At 36.4% G+C, this 19,490-nt stretch overlaps 2 protein-coding genes and 1 long non-coding RNA gene across 3 annotated transcripts in view; 1 reads left to right on the forward strand and 2 right to left on the reverse strand.

The window, feature by feature from the left end:
- LOC105841531 (uncharacterized) overlaps positions 1-19,490 on the forward strand; it is a 273,844-nt gene that overhangs the window by 90,975 nt on the left and 163,379 nt on the right. The window lies entirely within an intron of this gene.
- On the reverse strand, positions 1,791-16,769 carry LOC105841530 (uncharacterized). Its single transcript, XM_038018391.1, has 4 exons — positions 15,977-16,769; positions 14,682-15,875; positions 12,795-14,348; positions 1,791-1,939 (listed from the first exon to the last, which is right to left on the reverse strand). The coding sequence occupies exons 1-4, from the start codon at positions 16,767-16,769 to the stop codon at positions 1,791-1,793; spliced, it is 3,690 nt and encodes a 1,229-aa protein (XP_037874319.1).
- Positions 16,771-18,160, reverse strand: LOC134200912 (uncharacterized). The gene is made up of 2 exons (XR_009976024.1): positions 17,517-18,160; positions 16,771-17,132 (listed from the first exon to the last, which is right to left on the reverse strand). It is a non-coding gene; the product is annotated as an uncharacterized LOC134200912 (long non-coding RNA).

The raw sequence follows: 19,490 nt of genomic DNA on the forward strand, positions 1-19,490 counted from the left end.
TACGAATCTCTAATATCTCTCTCTATTACTCTTCCTTCTAATATTTACTTACTTCTTAGAGATAATAGACCCTGTGTATATAGTGCATTAAATAAATTTATTATAAATAATAAGATTAAATTGTAGTTTAATATTATTTGTTTTCTTTTGTTATATATATTTTTTAGATATGAAATTATTCTGATTTGTTGTTGTATAATTCCCGGTACGGTTTAATTATTATTATTTTTCGCGTTATACGTTTCCCTCGCTTTGTTGACAAAATGTAAAATACTTGACACTGGCCAAATGCACGAATGGTGCCGAGCCAAAATTAAGAAGAAGAAGAGTTACTAAAAATAACAAAACTATAAAATGAACTAAAAAATACTGCTATAAACTATAACTAAACTAACTATAAACTAAAAAATAACATTAAAAAACAACTTAACTATAAATTAGTCTAATAACTCTATAGCTTGTTTAACACGATTCAAGTGACGATATCGTGGGATATTTAAATGAAATGTTATTTTTTTGGATTCCCAGCAACATCAGACATTATTGGTATATACCAATAATATATGTACTGGCAAACGCAGTGTGGGATGGCCACCTACCAGATGGACCGACGACCTGGTGAAAATTGCTGGGTCAAGTTGGATGCAGGTGGCAACGGACCGACCGCACTGGATCAGTTGGAGAGGCCTATGTTCAGCAGTGGACAGCAGACAGGCTGAGATGATGATGATGATGACCGATATTGAAGAACAAAAGTTACATAATTGAAAACTAATTTAAAATTACGAGTACTTTTGTAACACCATTAATATCTAAAGTGTTACTTTTAATACATAAACCATTAAGGTCTTTCTATTATCGAGTTAAAACATTTTATTCCGAAGAAGCGATATCGCTATTATTTTTTTAAATTCGTATTAGTATATCTATTCTGAAACAATTTATTAAAATGACTGTGAAATGATATGTAGTCGTTAAGATTAAAAAAGCGGTCGAAAATAAAGGATTTTTTTTAATGTGTTGATTTAAAACAGAATTAAGCTTGTGAATTGTCGTTTTGAATGTCATTAAGATAATGTTCAGAGGATGATGCTCCGTAAACTATATAATGTCAATTTAATAATTCACATCCATTTAGAATAATCTCATGCTAAGTGTTTTAGCTTCCGTGTATTTTTTTTATCCGAGAGATACATTTTTTTTTTTGATAATTGTGAAATTATTTTGTATTGAGGATTTTTGGTTGCCTTTTATTATTGAAAAACAGCTGACCGGGCAGACTTCGTAGTGCCTCAATCGATAAATAAAAGACCTAAACTTTTGTCTATACTATATACTATATAATATAATATTATAAAGAGGAAAGATTTGTTTGTTTGTTTGTTTCGAATAGGCTCCGAAACTACTGGACCGATTTGAAAAATTATTTTTCCATTAGAAGCCGACATTGTCCCTGATGAACATAGGCCACTTTTAAAAAAAAAAAAAAATATTTTTTTGGTTTCATGTGTGTTTTAATGTTTCCGAAGCGAAGCGAGGGCGGGTCGCTAGTATAAAATAAACTTAAATCATACACATCAAGAACAAAAACAAAATTGTTTGTTTTTATATAATTCCGAGCATTTTCATATTTATTCACATTTTATACCTTCTCTGGACTTCCACGAATAATTCAAAACCAAAATTAGCCAACTCGGTCCATCCGTTCTCGAGTTTTAGCGAGACTAACGAACAGCAATTCATTTTTATATATTTATATAGAGATGAGAAGTCATACGAATATTAATTAGTCAACAGGCGGAGCTTGAGGAGCTGAACACGACTGACCACTCGACACTAAGGATCTGTTGTGTCTTAGTCCTGAATTTTCGATCTTCTTCTCCCAGATAAGGCTCCGAGATAGTATTACCTAGATATAGGCCGTCGAATTCTTCGACGTCTGTAAAGTATTCATCACGTAATTCGTCAAATTATACTTTTTACCTCTTCAGGCAGAAACTATACGCTAGCTCAATTCATTATCCAGTACTAAGCAGTGCTAAAGAGAGAGAGATCGAGCCCCGATCAGATGTATGAGCTTATTTCTATAAAGCCTATATTAGCTTTGTGGCGAAACCTGTGGAACCATGACGCGCATGCGCGGCTAAAAAATCCAGGAGGCCATGATCCCCGCCATAAAAAAAACCAGATTGTATATTTTTACTAAACATTGTATTAATTTATTTAGAGCCGCTTTTATCTAAGCGTCCTAAAGCTTTGTAGAAGCCGTAGTCTAACCAGTTAGTGTTAGCAAATTCGCCCGGCTGATCCCCGTGAGCTACAACGTTCAGCGATGCTAGTTTCACCCCTTGAGGCTACTAGCATAAGTAGGAAAGAAAAAAGGAGAGAAATTAGTCGCAACATAGACAAATTTTTAAAACGAAATTTGAATATGCCACTTATCGGTAAAGACCGACGATTGAAGGTCATGTTAATCAAAATCGATACTAAAATCGATAGAGTCAGTCTCAAATATACACTAATAAAAAAAAATTGAATTCCGTTTTTATCGTATTCGAATATCGCAAATTCGAATAAAAATTAAATTTCGAGAATTAAACAATTTGCATAGCAAGTATTCTCTGGACGTTTTTGCTGGCACTGATGACAGTTTTAGACGAGAAGTCTACAACCTTGCTCAATGAGCAATTGGTAGTAAATGTGTAGTAAATGTATGTAAGGTAAATGTAGTAAATGTATGTAAGGTCTTCATGTAATGTTATAGTTTTTGGAGTTTACTCCTTTAGAATCGATTTACATATATAGGCCCGGGGTATGAAAATTATGGGGACCAAAATCGTACTAGCATGTCACACGAAATGCGTTATGCGCATGTCACACGAAATGCGCGCCGGGCTGCTGCGCCGGCAGTCCGCCACAAAGCCTCGTACTGATCGCGCGTTTCTCTCATTATTGTATTTTCATATATTTGTTAGTCGTTTGTTTTGTGTCTCGTTAATTTGTTAATAATCTGTAGTGTATCGTGTTGTCGTAATATAGAACTATTTCTCGTATTGTTTCGTTTAATTTTTTATATCCAGTAAACTCCAGTCGTGCGTCGGAGCGGACACACACACTTTTTTCTTTTTTCTTTTTATACAACGAACCGCTTTTTTTTTCAATGAATGCAGTCGGTACCTGTAATTCAAAGCAAATCAAATCCAATCAATTTTTTTTTATTCAAGTTAAATGAAAGTACATACTTGTTGAACGTCAAAAGAACTACCGACAATTCACAAGAACTAGCCTCCGTCCTGAGAAGAATTGGCAAGAAAATCAGCGGGCATGTTTTTTTTTTTTTATATTAGATTTTATTTATTTTTTTAATATAAGTTCTTTGTTAAATATTCATTTTTATAATGAGTATTATAACATAACAATTATTACAATATTGAAATGCCCGGAGCGAGCAACTCATTCCCACTTTGTGCAATCTTCTAGATAATCATTGACTTTATAGTAAACTTTATTGCACAGATGTTCTTTAATAGTTTTCTTAAACCTATGTATATGTAGGTTCTGAACATCTTGTGGGATTTTGTTGTACAGGCGCAATTGTGTTAGCATTTAGTCTGAAATCAATGTATATGATACCTGTAATGTTCTGTGCTGATGTATAACATGTTGGTACCCAATAAATAAAATGAAATAAAATTAAATAAATTAAACAATCACAAAGATATGTATAGTAAATTTAATGGTAGTTAGTTATTCGCGGAACGCCACGGTGTTGGGCTCTGCGTGTCTGTGTGAACAAGTGCTTGTGTTGTTTATTGTGGCTTTAACTTACGGCCTGGCCACGGGGATCGGCGGTGCGAACAGCGAAGCGGTGGGCGAGGCGACCATTCGCGCAGCACCGTTTGCAGGCCACGGGTACTCACGTTCGCCGCCGCGACTAGTAAGGAAGTCCGACAGCGAAATGTCTATATCGAAATTATCTCGATATTGCTTACAAATTAATAGTTTTTTGGTTCAGGACCTATTATTTGGAAAAGATTGTGAAGTACATGATTTGAATAAGAATCGGAGTATACCTATAGATGGAGAATTCCACAAGAAGTACGAGAAATACTTTGGGTGGCTAGACTTCCAAATAGCTGGTCTAGCTAGTATTTCAGCTATTTTATTTTTTTATTGCTTAGATGGGTGGACGAGCTCACAGCCCACCTTGTGTTAAGTGGTTACTGGAGCCCATAGACATCCACAACGTAAATGCGCCACCCACCTTGAGATATAAGTTCTAAGGTCTCAAGTATAGTTATAATGGCTGCCTCACCCTTCAAACTGAAACGCATTACTACTTCACGGCAGAAATAGGCAGGGTGGTAGTACCCACCCGTGTAGACTCACAAGAGGTCCTACCACCAGTAATTACGCAAATTATTATTTTGAAGATTTCATTTTTATCACACGATGTTATTCCTTCACCGTGGAAATCAATCGTGAACGTTGAGTGTTGTTGAGTACGTATTTCATTACAAAAATTGGTACCCGCCTGATATTCGAACACCGGTGCATCGCTCAACACGATTGCACCGGACGTCCCACAGTGGGTCGATACTGTGAGTTTAGTGACTTAGGGACCAACTTTGTTTTTTTATAATTTTTTTTATGTAGATAGATAGAGCTCGTTAATCTCAATAATAATTGCTTTGGGCAAAAATTACAAAAACTTTATAGTTTGGTCAGAAAAATGTGTTTTGTGATTTTTTTGTATGGAGCGGGTCACATTAAATTAAATTCCTGCTAAGTACCGCGAGGTCCCGCTTTGAAACTTTATTTTCCTTATACCTTGTCTAGTCTACTATCATTTGATGCTATGAACATGTGCATAAAGTTGCAACTCTGCCAAATAAATGGATCGAAAAAAATTAATAAATACATAGAATAAAAACCTTTATATTTTTTTTCGTAAGTGCTTTTAAGTTAAATTTGATATGGATTAGTAAGTAAAAGCACGTAATGATACCCATAATTACATAATACCTAACAACAATACATTTAGTAGGTCTCTAATTAAGCAATCTCTCTAATTATTAAGATAGTTAACATTATTTAAGGATAATTAGTTAAGTAGCCATTACTGGGTAGTAGAAAATATAGTAAACATTTGTTTGTCTCTGGAAGTATAAAGTGACCATGTTTATTATATACTAACTAGTGTTCGTTTATTCGTACTACTACTAACATCTCGTGATTGTCGTTGTGATCTTGCTGTTTCCGTTATAATTGAAAATTTTGTTAACAATTTAGGATTATTTATGATTTTAAGAGAGCAACTACAGTCGCTGTCTCATAATAAAAAACTCTTTCAATTCCTACAAAATCAAATAAACGTGACCGAAGAGAAAAATGTTAAACTCCAAAAATTCAGTACGCAATTTTGTTCAAATATAAGTGCAATATGGAAACGAAGTAGTCGCATGTTAGCACAGTTTATAAGAAAAAAATGTAATTGGTTAGAATGTGCAATAAACTGGCCCGAAGGAATGATACCTGAAGCTATCAACACTGCACATGAAAGGCTCGAGATTTCTAATACTGAAGATGTTGAAAATGTACCACCCTCAAATGTACTACAGAAGCCTCGACATCTATTTTTGCACCTCGAAAACCTTTTGAAGAATTGGGATCCAGGCAAAAACGAAGACGCACTGAACAAATTTACCAATCGCTTTCGTTATCCCCGGATGAAATGAAAGCTACAATTACTAGTTTGAGAAACACTAGAAATGAAGATGTAGGAGAAATAATGAACCACTTGTCAAATCACCCCGAAGATCTAGAAAAAGTTAATGAGTATTTAATTACAAGTAAAGTGAAAAGTAGTACATATTCTCCCGATAAGGCAATATTAGTTTCACTTAAATTAAGTGGCAGTATATACACCTAAGAGAAGCAGCAAGTGAAAATGGGTCTGATTTATACCCTTCTTAATATAAAATTAAGCAAGAAAAGACCAAATGTTATCCAGGGAAAGACGAGGTAATTATTACTGAAGAAGGAGCTGCTATTAAAATGCAAGCATTACTAAACTTGGCGCTATATAGGCTTTTAGATGTGATTACTTCGGATTTGGACTCTGCAAGAGAGCTACTGCTTATAAGCAAATAGGCTTTGATAGAGCCCCAGGTCAAAGTAATTATAAACAAAAAACTGAAACAGAGTTTGATGATTCATCTATTTTCATGGTCAATCTAGTTCCTATAAGGCTTCAGAAATTTGATGGAACAATTGTTTGGGAAAACGACCTCATCAACTTTTTATTGCCGTCCAATAATGTTTAAATTTACAAAAGAAACGCAGTCAACAGTGACAATTATAAAAGTTAGCATAACAGAAGAAATAGAAAGACTTCAGCCATCAAAAATCAAACAAGTTGAAGTTAAGCATCAATTGCACATGATGATGATAGACGGCAAAATAACCTCATATTTTTCAGAAACATTTTCTGCTGTCTGTGATATTTGCAAAGCAAAACCGTCAGAGTTTTTTGGAGTGACTTGCTTATCAAAGAGAAAATAATGAAGAAATATTCCAGTATGGAATGCCATCTTTACATGCCTGGATAAGATGCATGGAGTGCTTACTTCATATCGGTAAATATAATTTTATTACTTCACAATTTTTTCATCGTATGTAGTTTCCTGTGAGATTATTTTTTATATTATTATTATTATTATTATTATATGACACTTTTTTGTTTGCGTCTTATCGTTTGGACTTCAAGAAATGAGGTTGCAAGGGGGGATGACAAAGAAAAAATATCAATCAGAAAGAGCGCTATACAGCAAGCGTTTAAAAAGGAATGCGGTTTACTTATAGATGTTGTCAAGCAAGGAGTAGGAACAACCAATGATGGCAATACTGCCAGAAGATTTTTCAGGGATGCAGAAGAAACAGCCCGCATAACAGGAATATGTAAAGATTTAATAGAGAGGCTTCACGTGATTCTTCACTCTGTTGCATCTGGAGAGCGCGTTTCCAATTTTTCGGAATTTTTTTAGATATACTGCAGAATTGTATGTTAATGTATATCCCTGGTATTATATATGCCTTCCAGTATCCATAAATTGTTGGCACATGGCAGTGATATATAATAATGAAGAACTTTGGTGCCATTCGTATAGGTAAACTCTCGGAAGAGGCAGCGGAAGCTCGCAATAAAGATTTTCGGAAATATACAGAGAGATGTTATTCAAGAATGAGAAGTAGAACGTCGACTAATGAGGATATTTTACAAAATCTTCTTTCGTCTTCTGACCCAAAGATCGAAAGGTGAAACAAAATATATAATATTTAGAGAGATTGCATAATTAGAGACCTACTAAATGTATTGTTGTTAGGTATTATATAATTATGGGTATCATTACGTGCTTTTACTTACTAATCCATATCAAATTTAACTTAAAAGCACTTACGAAAAAAAATATAAAGGTTTTTATTCTATGTATTTATTAATTTTTTTCGATCCATTTATTTGGCAGAGTTGCAACTTTATGCACATGTTCATAGCATCAAATGATAGTAGACTAGACAAGGTATAAGGAAAATAAAGTTTCAAAGCGGGACCTCGCGGTACTTAGCAGGAATTTAATTTAATGTGACCCTCTCCATACAAAAAAATCACAAAACACATTTTTCTGACCAAACTATAAAGTTTTTGTAATTTTTGCCCAAAACAATTATTATTGAGATTAACGAGCTCTATCTATCTACATAAAAAAATTTATAAAAAAACAAAGTTGGTCCCTAAGTCACTAAAATCATAGAATCGACCCACTGTGCGTCCGTTAGGCCACGACGACTTTAAAAATATAAAATAAAAAATAAATAAAAAATATAAAAATTTCGGCGTTAATTTTTCGCGGCGAAAACAACTAAACTCATTTAATCACTGCACTATTCGCCGCGACTACCGCTCGACTCCGTGGCTCGCGCCGTCCGCATTCATGCATTTGTTTTGCTTGCCCGCCGCATCGCGCGATTCGCTCGGTACATTTCGCCGGTCGCTTCGCCGGTCGCCGGTGCGCGTGGCTTGTTAGGTACATTTCTATGCGCTTGTTTTAGTCGCTAGACGCTTCGCCGTTCGCACCGCGCGAATATTCGCATCGGCGAATGTCCCGTGGCCAGGCTGTTAGTCTAGTACAGTGGTGCTTGAGCGTTGGACATTTGAGTGGGTAACATATCCTCTTTAGGTCGATTCCAATACTCGATCCTGTGGACCGAATGGTAAACAGTCGACGTCACCCTAAACACGTCATGACGGATCCATTAACGGTGCTTTTAGGTACCACAAGCACCGGTCACCGTCCTCGCCGAACCCGTCGCTTGCGACGAAGGGCTCGGCGAGTAAATGAATCCACACACACAGACACAGCCTACTGAGTTTCTCGCCAGATCTTCTCAGTGGTTTGCGTTTTTGATCCGATTGATTTGGTAGAATTTGGGAAGCACTGCTCTTGCTAGGGCAAGTGTTAGCAACACTTTCGGCTTGAGCCCTGGGAGCTCACCTACACGCTAGGGTAACGCTAATATAGCCTCTCAAGGCTGATAGCCTTGAGGGTAGGGGAAAAAAGTTGATTACAATAAAGCAGTATATATTAAATTGGCATTTTATTTTTATTATGACATTTCTAAAGTATGTTGTCAATGTGTTTCACTGTAAATTGTGAATTATGGTATACATATTTTGATTTTTATCCAATCTGTGTTTTCGTGGTTTGTTAGTAAAAATAAAATTTTACTTCTATGGTTTTTTTTTGCACACGCTACGAAACAATTACAATAAGTCTTGAACAAAAGTTACAGTTGCTTCATAAGATTTGATAGGATTACAATCTTCGCAAATTAGACAAATTAATTCATCAAAAAGTCACTATAGGTCAGGTAGGTTTATTTCCGTAGTTCAATCTATTAGCCCACCGAACACACGAACTATCCGCCAGCGCTGTATCTATTTATTCAGAAATCCACACTACAGGACACGACTGAGTGTCGGTGACAACTCAGTTTACGATCATTACTTTGACGGGAACATGATTTATTCATTCTATTTTAGTGAGTAATTTAATACGTTTAAACCATTAACGTGTTATTGATGTAGTACTGATTATCTTTCAATAAATCTTGACATTAAAGTCGATTTTGATAATAGAATTTTTCTCATACTGGATACAGCAAATTTAAATACGGATATTTTAAAATTAGCCCCAAAACCTCCACAAGGCTTTCCGCTATCTGCTTCCAACGTATTCTCACGTACTTCGGTCACATCGCTCGTAGAGGCCCCGATAACTTAGAGAAACTGATGGTAGTTGGTCAGGTTGATGGGAGAAGATCACGCGGACGCTCACCTACCCGCTGGTCTGGTCTGGTAAAGAGGCTCACCGGCCTGCCAATAACCGCCGAGGACAGGAAGACGTGAGGAAGTATAGCAGTAGTCAATGTTTCAAACTAGACACGACCTTCAGCAATGAAGAGACCGACTCAGAAGAAGAGAAGAATGCCAAAGCTGCAGTGGTTGAAGTTACAGAGAAAGACAAAAAGTTTTTGGCGCATCCGAGCATACATAAATCTGAATAGACCAGAACAGAGTTTATTCTGGTGTAAAGATATTTGCGTTGGCATAGCCTAATAATAGTGGTAGGCTTTGAACCGGCTGATGACTGCTAAGTGGTGCTATTGCTATATTTCTACCACAAATTACGATGGAACTGCTTTGCTGCAAAATGGAATGGTGCCCTTTTTTATTGCTTATTTGGGTGGACGAACCGAGAGCCCACCTGGATGTTAAGTGGTTACTGGAGTTCATAGACATCTACAACGTAAATGCGCTACCCACCTTGAAATATAAGTTCTAAGGTCTCAGTATAGTTAAAACGGCTGCCCCACCCTTCAAACCGAAACGCATTACTGCTTCACGGCCGAAATAGGCAGGGTGGTGGTACCTACCCGTGCGGACTCACAAGAGGTCCTACCACCAATAATTACGCAAATTATAATTTTGCGGGTTTCATTTTTATTACACGATGTTATTCCTTCAACGTGGAAGTCGATCGTGAACATTTGTTAAGTACGTATTTCATTAGAAAAATTGGTACCCGCCTGCGGGATTCAAACATTGTTGCATTTCTATATACGAATTCACCGAGCATCTCATCCTTTAGGCCACGACGACTTCACCAAACATTTTCCAAATCAAACATTTTCGTTGGAAAAATTCCTCGACCAAATGTCTCGAAGTGGGTGACAACATAGATCTTTTTACTGGGCGGGCCATTATAAATAAATCTCTCCAAAACATCATGTCCCCTTTCATCGAATCAAACTTAATATTTAAACCATTCAAATTGATCCAACGAAACATTTACGACCCCGATCGTGTATAACAAAACTAACAAAACGAAACAGAAAAAGCTTAATTAAACTTTTTAATTACATAGCTCGAATGAAAGAAATTGAAAAAGGCGACACGTGGGCGTGACGTAAAGATGTCTCCGAAACTTTAGGCTACATAATGAGTCGAAAAGCTTTTGTAATTAAGTTAATTAATCACTCTTTGATATGTGTTCTGTTAATGAAATTGTATGGAGGTGCGTTGGAGGTGATTTTGGCTGGGCTTAAGGTAAAAGCAGAAGCGAGAATGAACTGTTAATGCATAGTCCCGCTTTTAAATTAATCGAAATGCATCCTACACATTTAAAAGGTTTCAGGGTTGACGCTAATTCTGTAACGTTATATGTATATGTATTTAGTTTCTCTGAAGCTGTTTAACCGAAATGAAGAATACTCATGAGAGCTCATGATCGCCACTGAGCCGGAAATAAATGTAATTATTGATGACATGAACATTTAGGAACTCTGATGATCCGTTAGTACTTACAAGCTAATTTTTTATACGATTTGTTTGTGCCGCTGTTTTTTTAATTTTGAAATCCAATTATTGTCATGCTCAGCTAAAATGGTAATAAGCGATTTATGTGTCATTAAATTTAAATATTTAGAAATACTTTTACTGATGGTAGGAACTCTTGTGAGTCCGCCCGGGTAGGTACCACCACCCCGCCTATTTCTGCCGTGAAGCAGTAATGCGTTTCAGTTTGAAGGGTGGGGCAGCCGTTGTAACTATACTTGAGACCTTAGAACTTATATCTCAAGGTGGGTGGCGCATTTACGTTATAGATATTTATGGGCTCCAGTAACCACTTAACACCAGGCGGGCATCTAAGCATTAAAAAAAATGAAAGTTAAGCATATAAAAACACAGACTACGTGATTATACCGTTTCATGTGATTTTGATCAATGATGAGCATTGGCAGACGTGATCACAGAACAACTGGCACTAATTGATAGTATACGTGTGCTCTAAGACTGGTTTCCCGCGAGGGCGGCCCGCGCAGCGAATCCAACTGACGTTCACTCAACTGACTCAAGAAAAACGTAGGGAATTTTAGAATGTTAACTTCTACATGTGTTAAAACCCCAAAACCGAAGCGTAAGTAGTATCTGTTAATTGTAACGAGTGCTCACGACACATGATTACCTAGTGTGAGCATCGCGGTTGTTCAAAATGTAATTTGGTTTTGATTATAATTTATTTTTATTTTTTGTCCAGTAAGAGGTACTACCATTAATCTCCACGCGTGCTGTTCTTCAGATAGAAATAAACAGAACAGTAATAAATAGTGACCCGGACTAATGAAATGCTTTAATATCAATTCACAAAAATAAATCTTTAAATATAAATCTTGATATGAATTGAAAATTAATTTCCTACGTCCCAACTCTGATGTAGGTCGCGTATACGTTAAGGGAAAATGAAATTAGTATTACACGATGACATTTCGCGAGTCACATCCTGCAATTAGATGCTTATCAGCGAATAATATCTAGATTCTAAAAGGTTGAAACGTCCTACCTTTAAGGATATGGCGTACTTTACAATCTGATATGCCTAATTTATTAATTACTAGCTGACCCGGCAGACTTCGTAGTGCCTCTCATTCGATAAATAAAAGCTTTTGTATAAAATAAACTTAAAACAAATAAAAGGATTCCGTCCGACGCCGTCGCGACGGGGGGCACATCAAAGGAAAAACAAAATTGTTATTTTTATTTAATTCCGAGCATTTTCATATTTATCTACATTTTAAACCTTCTCTGGACTTCCACAAATAATTCAAGACCAAAATTAGCCAAATCGGTCCAGCCGTTCTCGAGTTTTAGCGAAACTAACGAACAGCAATTCATTTTTTTATATATAGACTAGCTGACCCGGCAAACGTTGTCTTGCCATATATAAGATTTCTAGATAATTTCTAGTGTAGAAAAAAAATTACTAACTTATTGGAAGTGTATAAGGATGTGGAATATGAGTGAAAAGGGCCTGGAGTGCTGTGAACGATGAGGAAATGTTGTTTAAAAATAACAAAACACCAAACATTGTTTTAATTTATTAAAAGTAATAATTATATATCTCTTAATGCTGCAGCGTGAACAATATTTTTTGTTAGCCCGTCTTTAGCTAATACAAACAAACTTGATGGTTTACCCACTCGAGAGCATGCCACGTATAATTGTCCGTGTGAAAAACATGCTGTTCTCAAATCTAATCCACAAACAGACATCGTTTGACCTTGGGATTTGTTGATAGTCATTGCAAATGCCAATCTAATCGGAAACTGAATACGTTTGAATTGAATTGGCACATCTGTAGGTATAATAGGAATCCGTGGTATGAGTATATTTTCACCTCTGAACTTTCCATTTAAAATCCTGGCTTCGATCACGTTTTTCATTAATTTTTGAATGACTAATCGCGTACCGTTGCACAGCCGGGGCGGGTTCAAATTACGAAGCAAGATAATTGGAGATCCAACCTTTAATTGTAAATTATGCGGTGGCATGCCTGGCAAATCCAGTGAGTTCAAAAACTCTGTGGGAAAATTTACTGCTTCGCTGTCGTCGCAAACTGTATCAATAGATTTATATGATACCAAGTTCCCTGGCAACAACATTTGTATCTTCAGATTTAAATTATCAACGTCTAAATTTTTTGCCGCTAAAATCGCTCTTTCTGCAAGCCACTCATGATTTATGTACTGTGTGTGTACATCGGGAAATATTTGTTCAATGAGAGTATCTTGCGAATCAGCGATTGTGCAGAAATCGGTCGGTAATTTTACGTATCCAGTTTCATCTATAGCAACTTTTCCATCACCGATATCTAAGAGTTGTTTTGAAAATGTTTCAGCAGATGGATCTTGAAGCATTTGAACGCGCATATTTATTTTTAGCTGTAATTTTTCAACATTACGCCACAATGGAGATGATTTTAAGCAAGCGTTGATCTCATCAGCGTATGTTGAACGTGGAATGACTGGAAGTGTTTGTCTGAAATCACCTGAAAGGACCAACAGAATTCCGCCAAATAGTTTGTCACTGTTTTTAATATCTTTCAATGTCCTGTTCAACGCCTCAAGTGAATGTTTGTGTGCCATAGTACATTCATCCCAAATAATAATTTTACACCGTTTCAGCACAGTGGCCATGGACGATTGTTTCTTAATGTTGCATACTGCGTCAGGGTTATTCTGAATATTTAGTGGCAGCTTAAATACTGAATGAGCTGTTCTACCTCCATCCAATAAAGTTGCTGCAATGCCCGATGATGCAACGGCCAATGCGATGCCATTATTTGATCGTATTTCAGCAAGAATTAGCGAAATAACGAATGTTTTGCCAGTTCCACCCGGTGCATCCAAAAAGAAGAACCCACCTTGTCCAGCTGAAACTGCGAGCATAATGCGATCATAAATGGTTCTTTGTTCCTCATTCATTAGTGGGACATTGCGGGCAACAATCGCTGCCATTTCTACAGTACTGTACTGCAGTTCACGATTCATTTCAGTATTCATTAAATCAGATGCAGTTCGATTTGGCGAATTCATACCGAAATTACTAAGTGGTAAGTTGGCAATGACAATGCAAAGATCCTCAATAGCAATCAATGCTTCATTGTACATTTCGTCGCTGAATGTTATGGTTAGATCGTGGCACCGTATACGGTGTTGATGCAATATATCATCAGTCATTGAATCTTTGTGATTTTCCCATAATATCTGTGCTCGGGCTGGGAAACATGTAGTCAACACTATAGCGAATAGTAGACGAATTTGTATTGCTGTACAGTTCAATGCAGCTTCAGCAAGCATGCATTCCCACTGGTTGTCGTCTTCCAGCAAGCCGAGTGCAAGACATGCATCTTTATACGTTGGATATTGTTGCCCATTCACTTTACGTATATCTTGAAATGATAATGGGCCAGTAACATTAACCAACAACAGTCGAAGATAAAAGCACTCCGTGTGTCTTGGATTGACTGTAAATAATCGCCCCAAGGCGTTTGAATTAAATAAATTGAGACATGCAGCAACTGGTGAGCCTTGCTTGCGGGGCATCCATGTTTTTGTTTGAGTCCATGTGAAATAGCGTGGTACTTGTGAATAGAGTAATGTTCGTGCAAAGGCACCAAATTCATCCGCACGATTACACAATTCAAAAAATGCAGTGAGTGTAGTTTTAGGTGGATTTATTGCACGATCAATCGCTGTCTCGTTCGTGAAAAATACACGCTGACCGTTTTCAAGATGGATGGCTAACTGAATAACTGCTGGATCCCGTTCATGAATTGGAAAACCAAAGATACGCCAAGCAGCTTCATTAGAGCTGATGTACCGACCAATTTGGTAGAGCGTTATTTCATCGTTTTTATTCACTGGAGGAGCATTCACATTAGTATTTTCCACTCTAAACACAGCCATATCACTGCCTTTATGGACATACTTGCAAATGTATTTGATGCTCTTCACAGAACTGCAGAACTCAACATTAATATGAGCATTATATGTCTTGCTCAGCAGAGGCGAATATGGCACCACCCAACGATTGTCAATATCAATGTCTGTGTTGATGATATTTTTAATAAATGATTGTCCGCCATTTTCAGGATTTCTTCGACGATATATTGGGTATCCGTCGACATTTGTGACCGTATCATTGGTAAAATCTTTAGGGAAATTTTTAGTACATTTTCCATCAGCCATGCAAGGCGATGAACTATTAAGAGTACCACATGGACCATGAATCATGTTTGTTGTAACAACATCAAACAGCAGTTGGTCAGTGGATGGATCTGGAATTTCCGCAGAAATGATACTATCGATTTCTTCAGGACGGATTTTGTCGATGAACCAAACCAAAATGTGTGCATGAGGTAATCCTCGCTTTTGCCACTCAACCGAATACATCCAGCAACGTGTGGGACCAAATACATGTGATTTAGTAATGAAACTTATTAAAGACTTCAACTTTTGTCTGAACACACGTGCTGTAATGTCATGGCGATGTATTGCATTTTGGCCAGGCAGTAGCAAAGATGTAATCTCTGGCCATTTTGGATTACATGTGAACGTGATAAATAAACATGGTCGTCCATATTCGCGCACGAAAGTCAGAGCATCCTGTATATATTCTTGCATATGACGTGGACTGCCTACGTACGATGATGGTAAAATGACATGGTTACCAATTTCGGCGACGTCGGCGTTGTTGTTGATAGCGTCTCGCAAATGAATGTACTCTTCCGCGCGCAGCTTTTGTTGATTGTATCGTAAATATCGTAGTCGTTCGCTCTCAATCTTCGCGTACATGTCGACCATGAATTGTTGACAAAGCTCACGACATCGTAAAATGACGTTGTCCAGTCCACGTCTAATCATTAATCGGTACGCATAATAATCCTTTGAGCTAACGTTCTTGTTTGTTTCAGCTCCTGTAATATTTGTGCATAAAAATTAATTTAAATTTATTACGTTCAATAATTTAATTGTTTTGTTAAATGATTAATGATCAAATTAATAATCAATGAAGTACCTGATACGGGATCTCGTTGTTTTATGTTTATGCAATATCCGTCTTGTCCCTTCCAGAATATTAGCGGATATTGGAGAGCGTCATATAAACGATGTGTGTCAGCAATGAACTGAAGATTATTATTTCTTCTACGAATCACAATTTCTCGTGCAGCTGTACAATCGCCAACCATGATTCCAGCAACATCATCAACAACGGGTGCATTGAATCTACGAATATGCTCTCCAGCTGGTGTTTTATCAGGATTAATGACGATAGCGTGATTATCGCTTTGTAATTGGTGCATATGTGATTTGAATATATTCAACAACTCGTTGTGCTCGTTCAAAAGAGCATCTAGCTCGCTGACGATGCGCCTGGCATAAAGTGAATCAAGGTTATTATAATCACAACGTGCATTCACGCGATTGGCAAGTGCGCTTCCGGAATCCTCGCCGCCCATAAAGTAGATTTGTAAGAATTCATGTGGTTCGTTTGGCATTGGCAGCAGTGAGCCAATTTTATGATAAACTTGGCCTCTGATTTTGAATGTAGAATTGAATTGTTGACCATTTGCATTAGTATTTCGAACTATTTCTGTTGCTCCGAACGATGTCATTTGAAAGCATGAATTGAATCTTCGAATTGACTTCAGGAACACGTTAGAATCTGGATCCGTGCCGATAAGTAAGCCGTTCAATGGTTCAGGTGGTGTTTCAATTTCAGGTAGTTGCACTTTTCCTGACGCGCAACACATCCCAGCTGGCTCATTTTTGAATTTCAGAGCATGACAATGCGGACATTCCTTGTCCATAGCACCAATTACCACTTTTGAATGAGCATGATATTCAATATCGGGCTCATACTGGAATGCTAGACGCAGGAATGAATCAGATATAAATGCTCGATGTACCTGTTGTCGTTGTTGGTCATTTGTTCTTCGTCTATTGACTGTGAAACGGCGTGATTGTCGTTGTTCTAATCTTCTGACTTCATTGCGTTCAGCTCGTGTATCTTCTAGCTCTTCTTGATGCAATTGCGCCATTCTAACACGTGCATCAGTATTTTGTTGCTGGATTTGTTCTTCTGTTCTTTCGGATCTGCTATTTCGCAAGTTTCGAGCTTTACTTGTACTGCGGCTCAAATCAGCCCCTTTGCGTTTTCTTGGCATTGCTCACTGTACAAAACATACATAAATAGAATTAATGAAATTATTTAATGATGAAAAATGTTAAAAGTATAATTACGGCCAGGATTTTTGCCGCAGTTTTGAAATGATTAGTTTTAATTTATGAAATTATAACAAAAATATAAGTTTTATGGAAAAAAAATTCAAACAAAAGTAAAAAATTAAATTTTATGAAAACATTGTCTCTTATAATTTTTTCATACAGCCAATATTTCCATTGACATTTCAAAATAAAGATTCATAATGATTGATTTTTTGTAAACTATGAAAATCTTAATTGTTCAATTACATTTTTTTAATAAAATTAAATTAAAATTACATTTTTATAAGATCAACAACATTTTCGATATAAATAAAAAAAAGTATACTTACAACACAAAATCCGTTGTTATTGGAAGCTCGTGTCACATGTTGAGTACTTTTGAGGTTATAAAATCACTTGATTAACTAATCGTGCAAAATACACTCAAAATTGATAATTTAATTATTATTGATAAAATAGGAATGATTAAAAGTTAATATGAGAGTTACACTGAGATAGCAAAATAATAATTGTCAACGTTACTACTACACTTGATACATAAACAATAATGATGGCTGACAACTGTGTAGGGATTAAGAAAGAAAGGAGACCGGCTTCGTTCTCATCCATACTCCATGCTGTTTACTGGGTCAGAAGTGACACCTGTAGACATCTGGCGGGGATAACTAATTAAATGACGATTGATCAGTTTTCGACCGGAGAGGAAAAATGATTAAATTACTAAAATGGCTATTAAAAAATAAGGGTTGATCGTAGAAGAGTGAAAATTGAGGATTGTATGTATTTTTGTATGTTGTATCATAAAAAAATAGAAATTAAAAATTTTGTCTAAAAATTAAAAAAAAAAATTTAGTGGTGGACTACCCCTAACATTTAGGGGGATGAAAAATAGATGTTGGCCGATTCTCATAGATACCGGATAAGCACAAAAAATTTCATAAAAATCGGTCAAGCCGTTTCGGAGGAGTATGGCATCGAAAACTGTGACACGAGAATTTTATATATTAGATGATTTCGATTAATTTATATTGATGCAATGAAGACTTAAGCTTCAGTTTATCCAAAAAATTTTAATACATTATCAATTTTCACTAAGCGCCCAATATACCTATAAGAGATATCGTAAAATCGACAATAGCCCAATACTTAGACCACACACCGTTCAGATTAACTGCAAAAAACATGTATGTAGCCTTAACTGGAAATCTCTAAAAACAGTTCTTTAAGATACGAAATGTAAGAAAAAATACAGTTACGACCTCTAAGTGCCTTATACTACCAAAATGGGACCGAATGATATTTTTATTCCATTTCTCAAGTAATGCGTTAGGGGGATTAATTGTGCTGAAGTGAAGTTTTACTGGATTTAGGGTCCTTTGTTCTTGTATTCGTCCGTATAAGTCGTTACCACCACCCTGTCTTTTTCTGTTGTACCTACCCATGCGGGCTTATAAGACCTCCTACTACAGTACCACGACCCTGCCTATTTTAAAAAGCAGTTCGTTTCGGCTTGAAAGGTGGGGTAGCAGTTATATTATAAAAGCTGAGACTTAGAACTCAAGATGGGCGGCAGCATTGATGTGGTTGGTGGAGCTCCAGCGACCTTTTAACACCAGGTGGGTCGTGAGTTCATTCACTTAGCAATAAAAATAATAAAAAATCACTTTCAAAAAAGGACACATGAAAGGGGATACACCGAGTTACGTCCCTATTAATTACCCATTTCGGGTTTTGTATCGGCCCATTCAATTAATGTTTTGGTCTGTTTTATTGACATGTTCATTCTTGTCGCGTTAAACCTTATACATGCGTCGCCCTCGTTAAATAGCTATAAAACGGCGCTTACAAAACTAACAAGCATTTAAAGTTTAATGTCCTGTCTTTATGTTGTTTTTATTGTAAATTAAGCCTAATGTCAAGTGCTTTCGCGATACTAACGAAGCTTCTTGTAAGGTATAGTATGAATGTGCAAAATTCGTTATTTTCTTCTTGGTATATTTCATTGGTTTTGTTTGTACTTTGTTATCTTTCTTTTCCCATAACCTAATCTCCTAACCTAGACTCAGGGGATTTGTCAAATGTGTGAAGGATATCCTAATTAACTAACAATGGCTAATTTATCAATATTTGTAATTTCAATTGTGTATTCAATAGCCAAAGCTATGCACAATAATATGGTTTTGCTGAGTGCACATACTATTTAGATTACAATCCAAATTAGATCTAGGTACTACTTGTACGATTTAGCTAATATGTACTGTAATGATTGTAATTTGTTTTGTGCATCAATAAATAAATAAATA

The sequence above is a fragment of the Bombyx mori genome, chromosome 21, assembly GCF_030269925.1.
Source record: "Bombyx mori chromosome 21, ASM3026992v2".
Lineage (NCBI taxonomy): Eukaryota > Metazoa > Arthropoda > Insecta > Lepidoptera > Bombycidae > Bombyx > Bombyx mori.

What these genes read in the sequence shown, in the direction of transcription:
- LOC105841530 (XM_038018391.1), bottom strand. Translation starts at nt 16,769, where the DNA reads ATGGACAAGGAATGTCCGCATTGTCATGCTCTGAAATTCAAAAATGAG. An exon ending in ACAACGAGATCCCGTATCAG is followed by an intron (nt 15,876 to 15,976) that starts GTACTTCATTGA and finishes CAAATATTACAG; the next exon opens with GAGCTGAAACAAACAAGAAC. An exon ending in TTTAAATGGAAAGTTCAGAG is followed by an intron (nt 1,940 to 12,794) that starts GTGAAAATATAC and finishes AATACTTTACAG; the next exon opens with ACGTCGAAGAATTCGACGGC.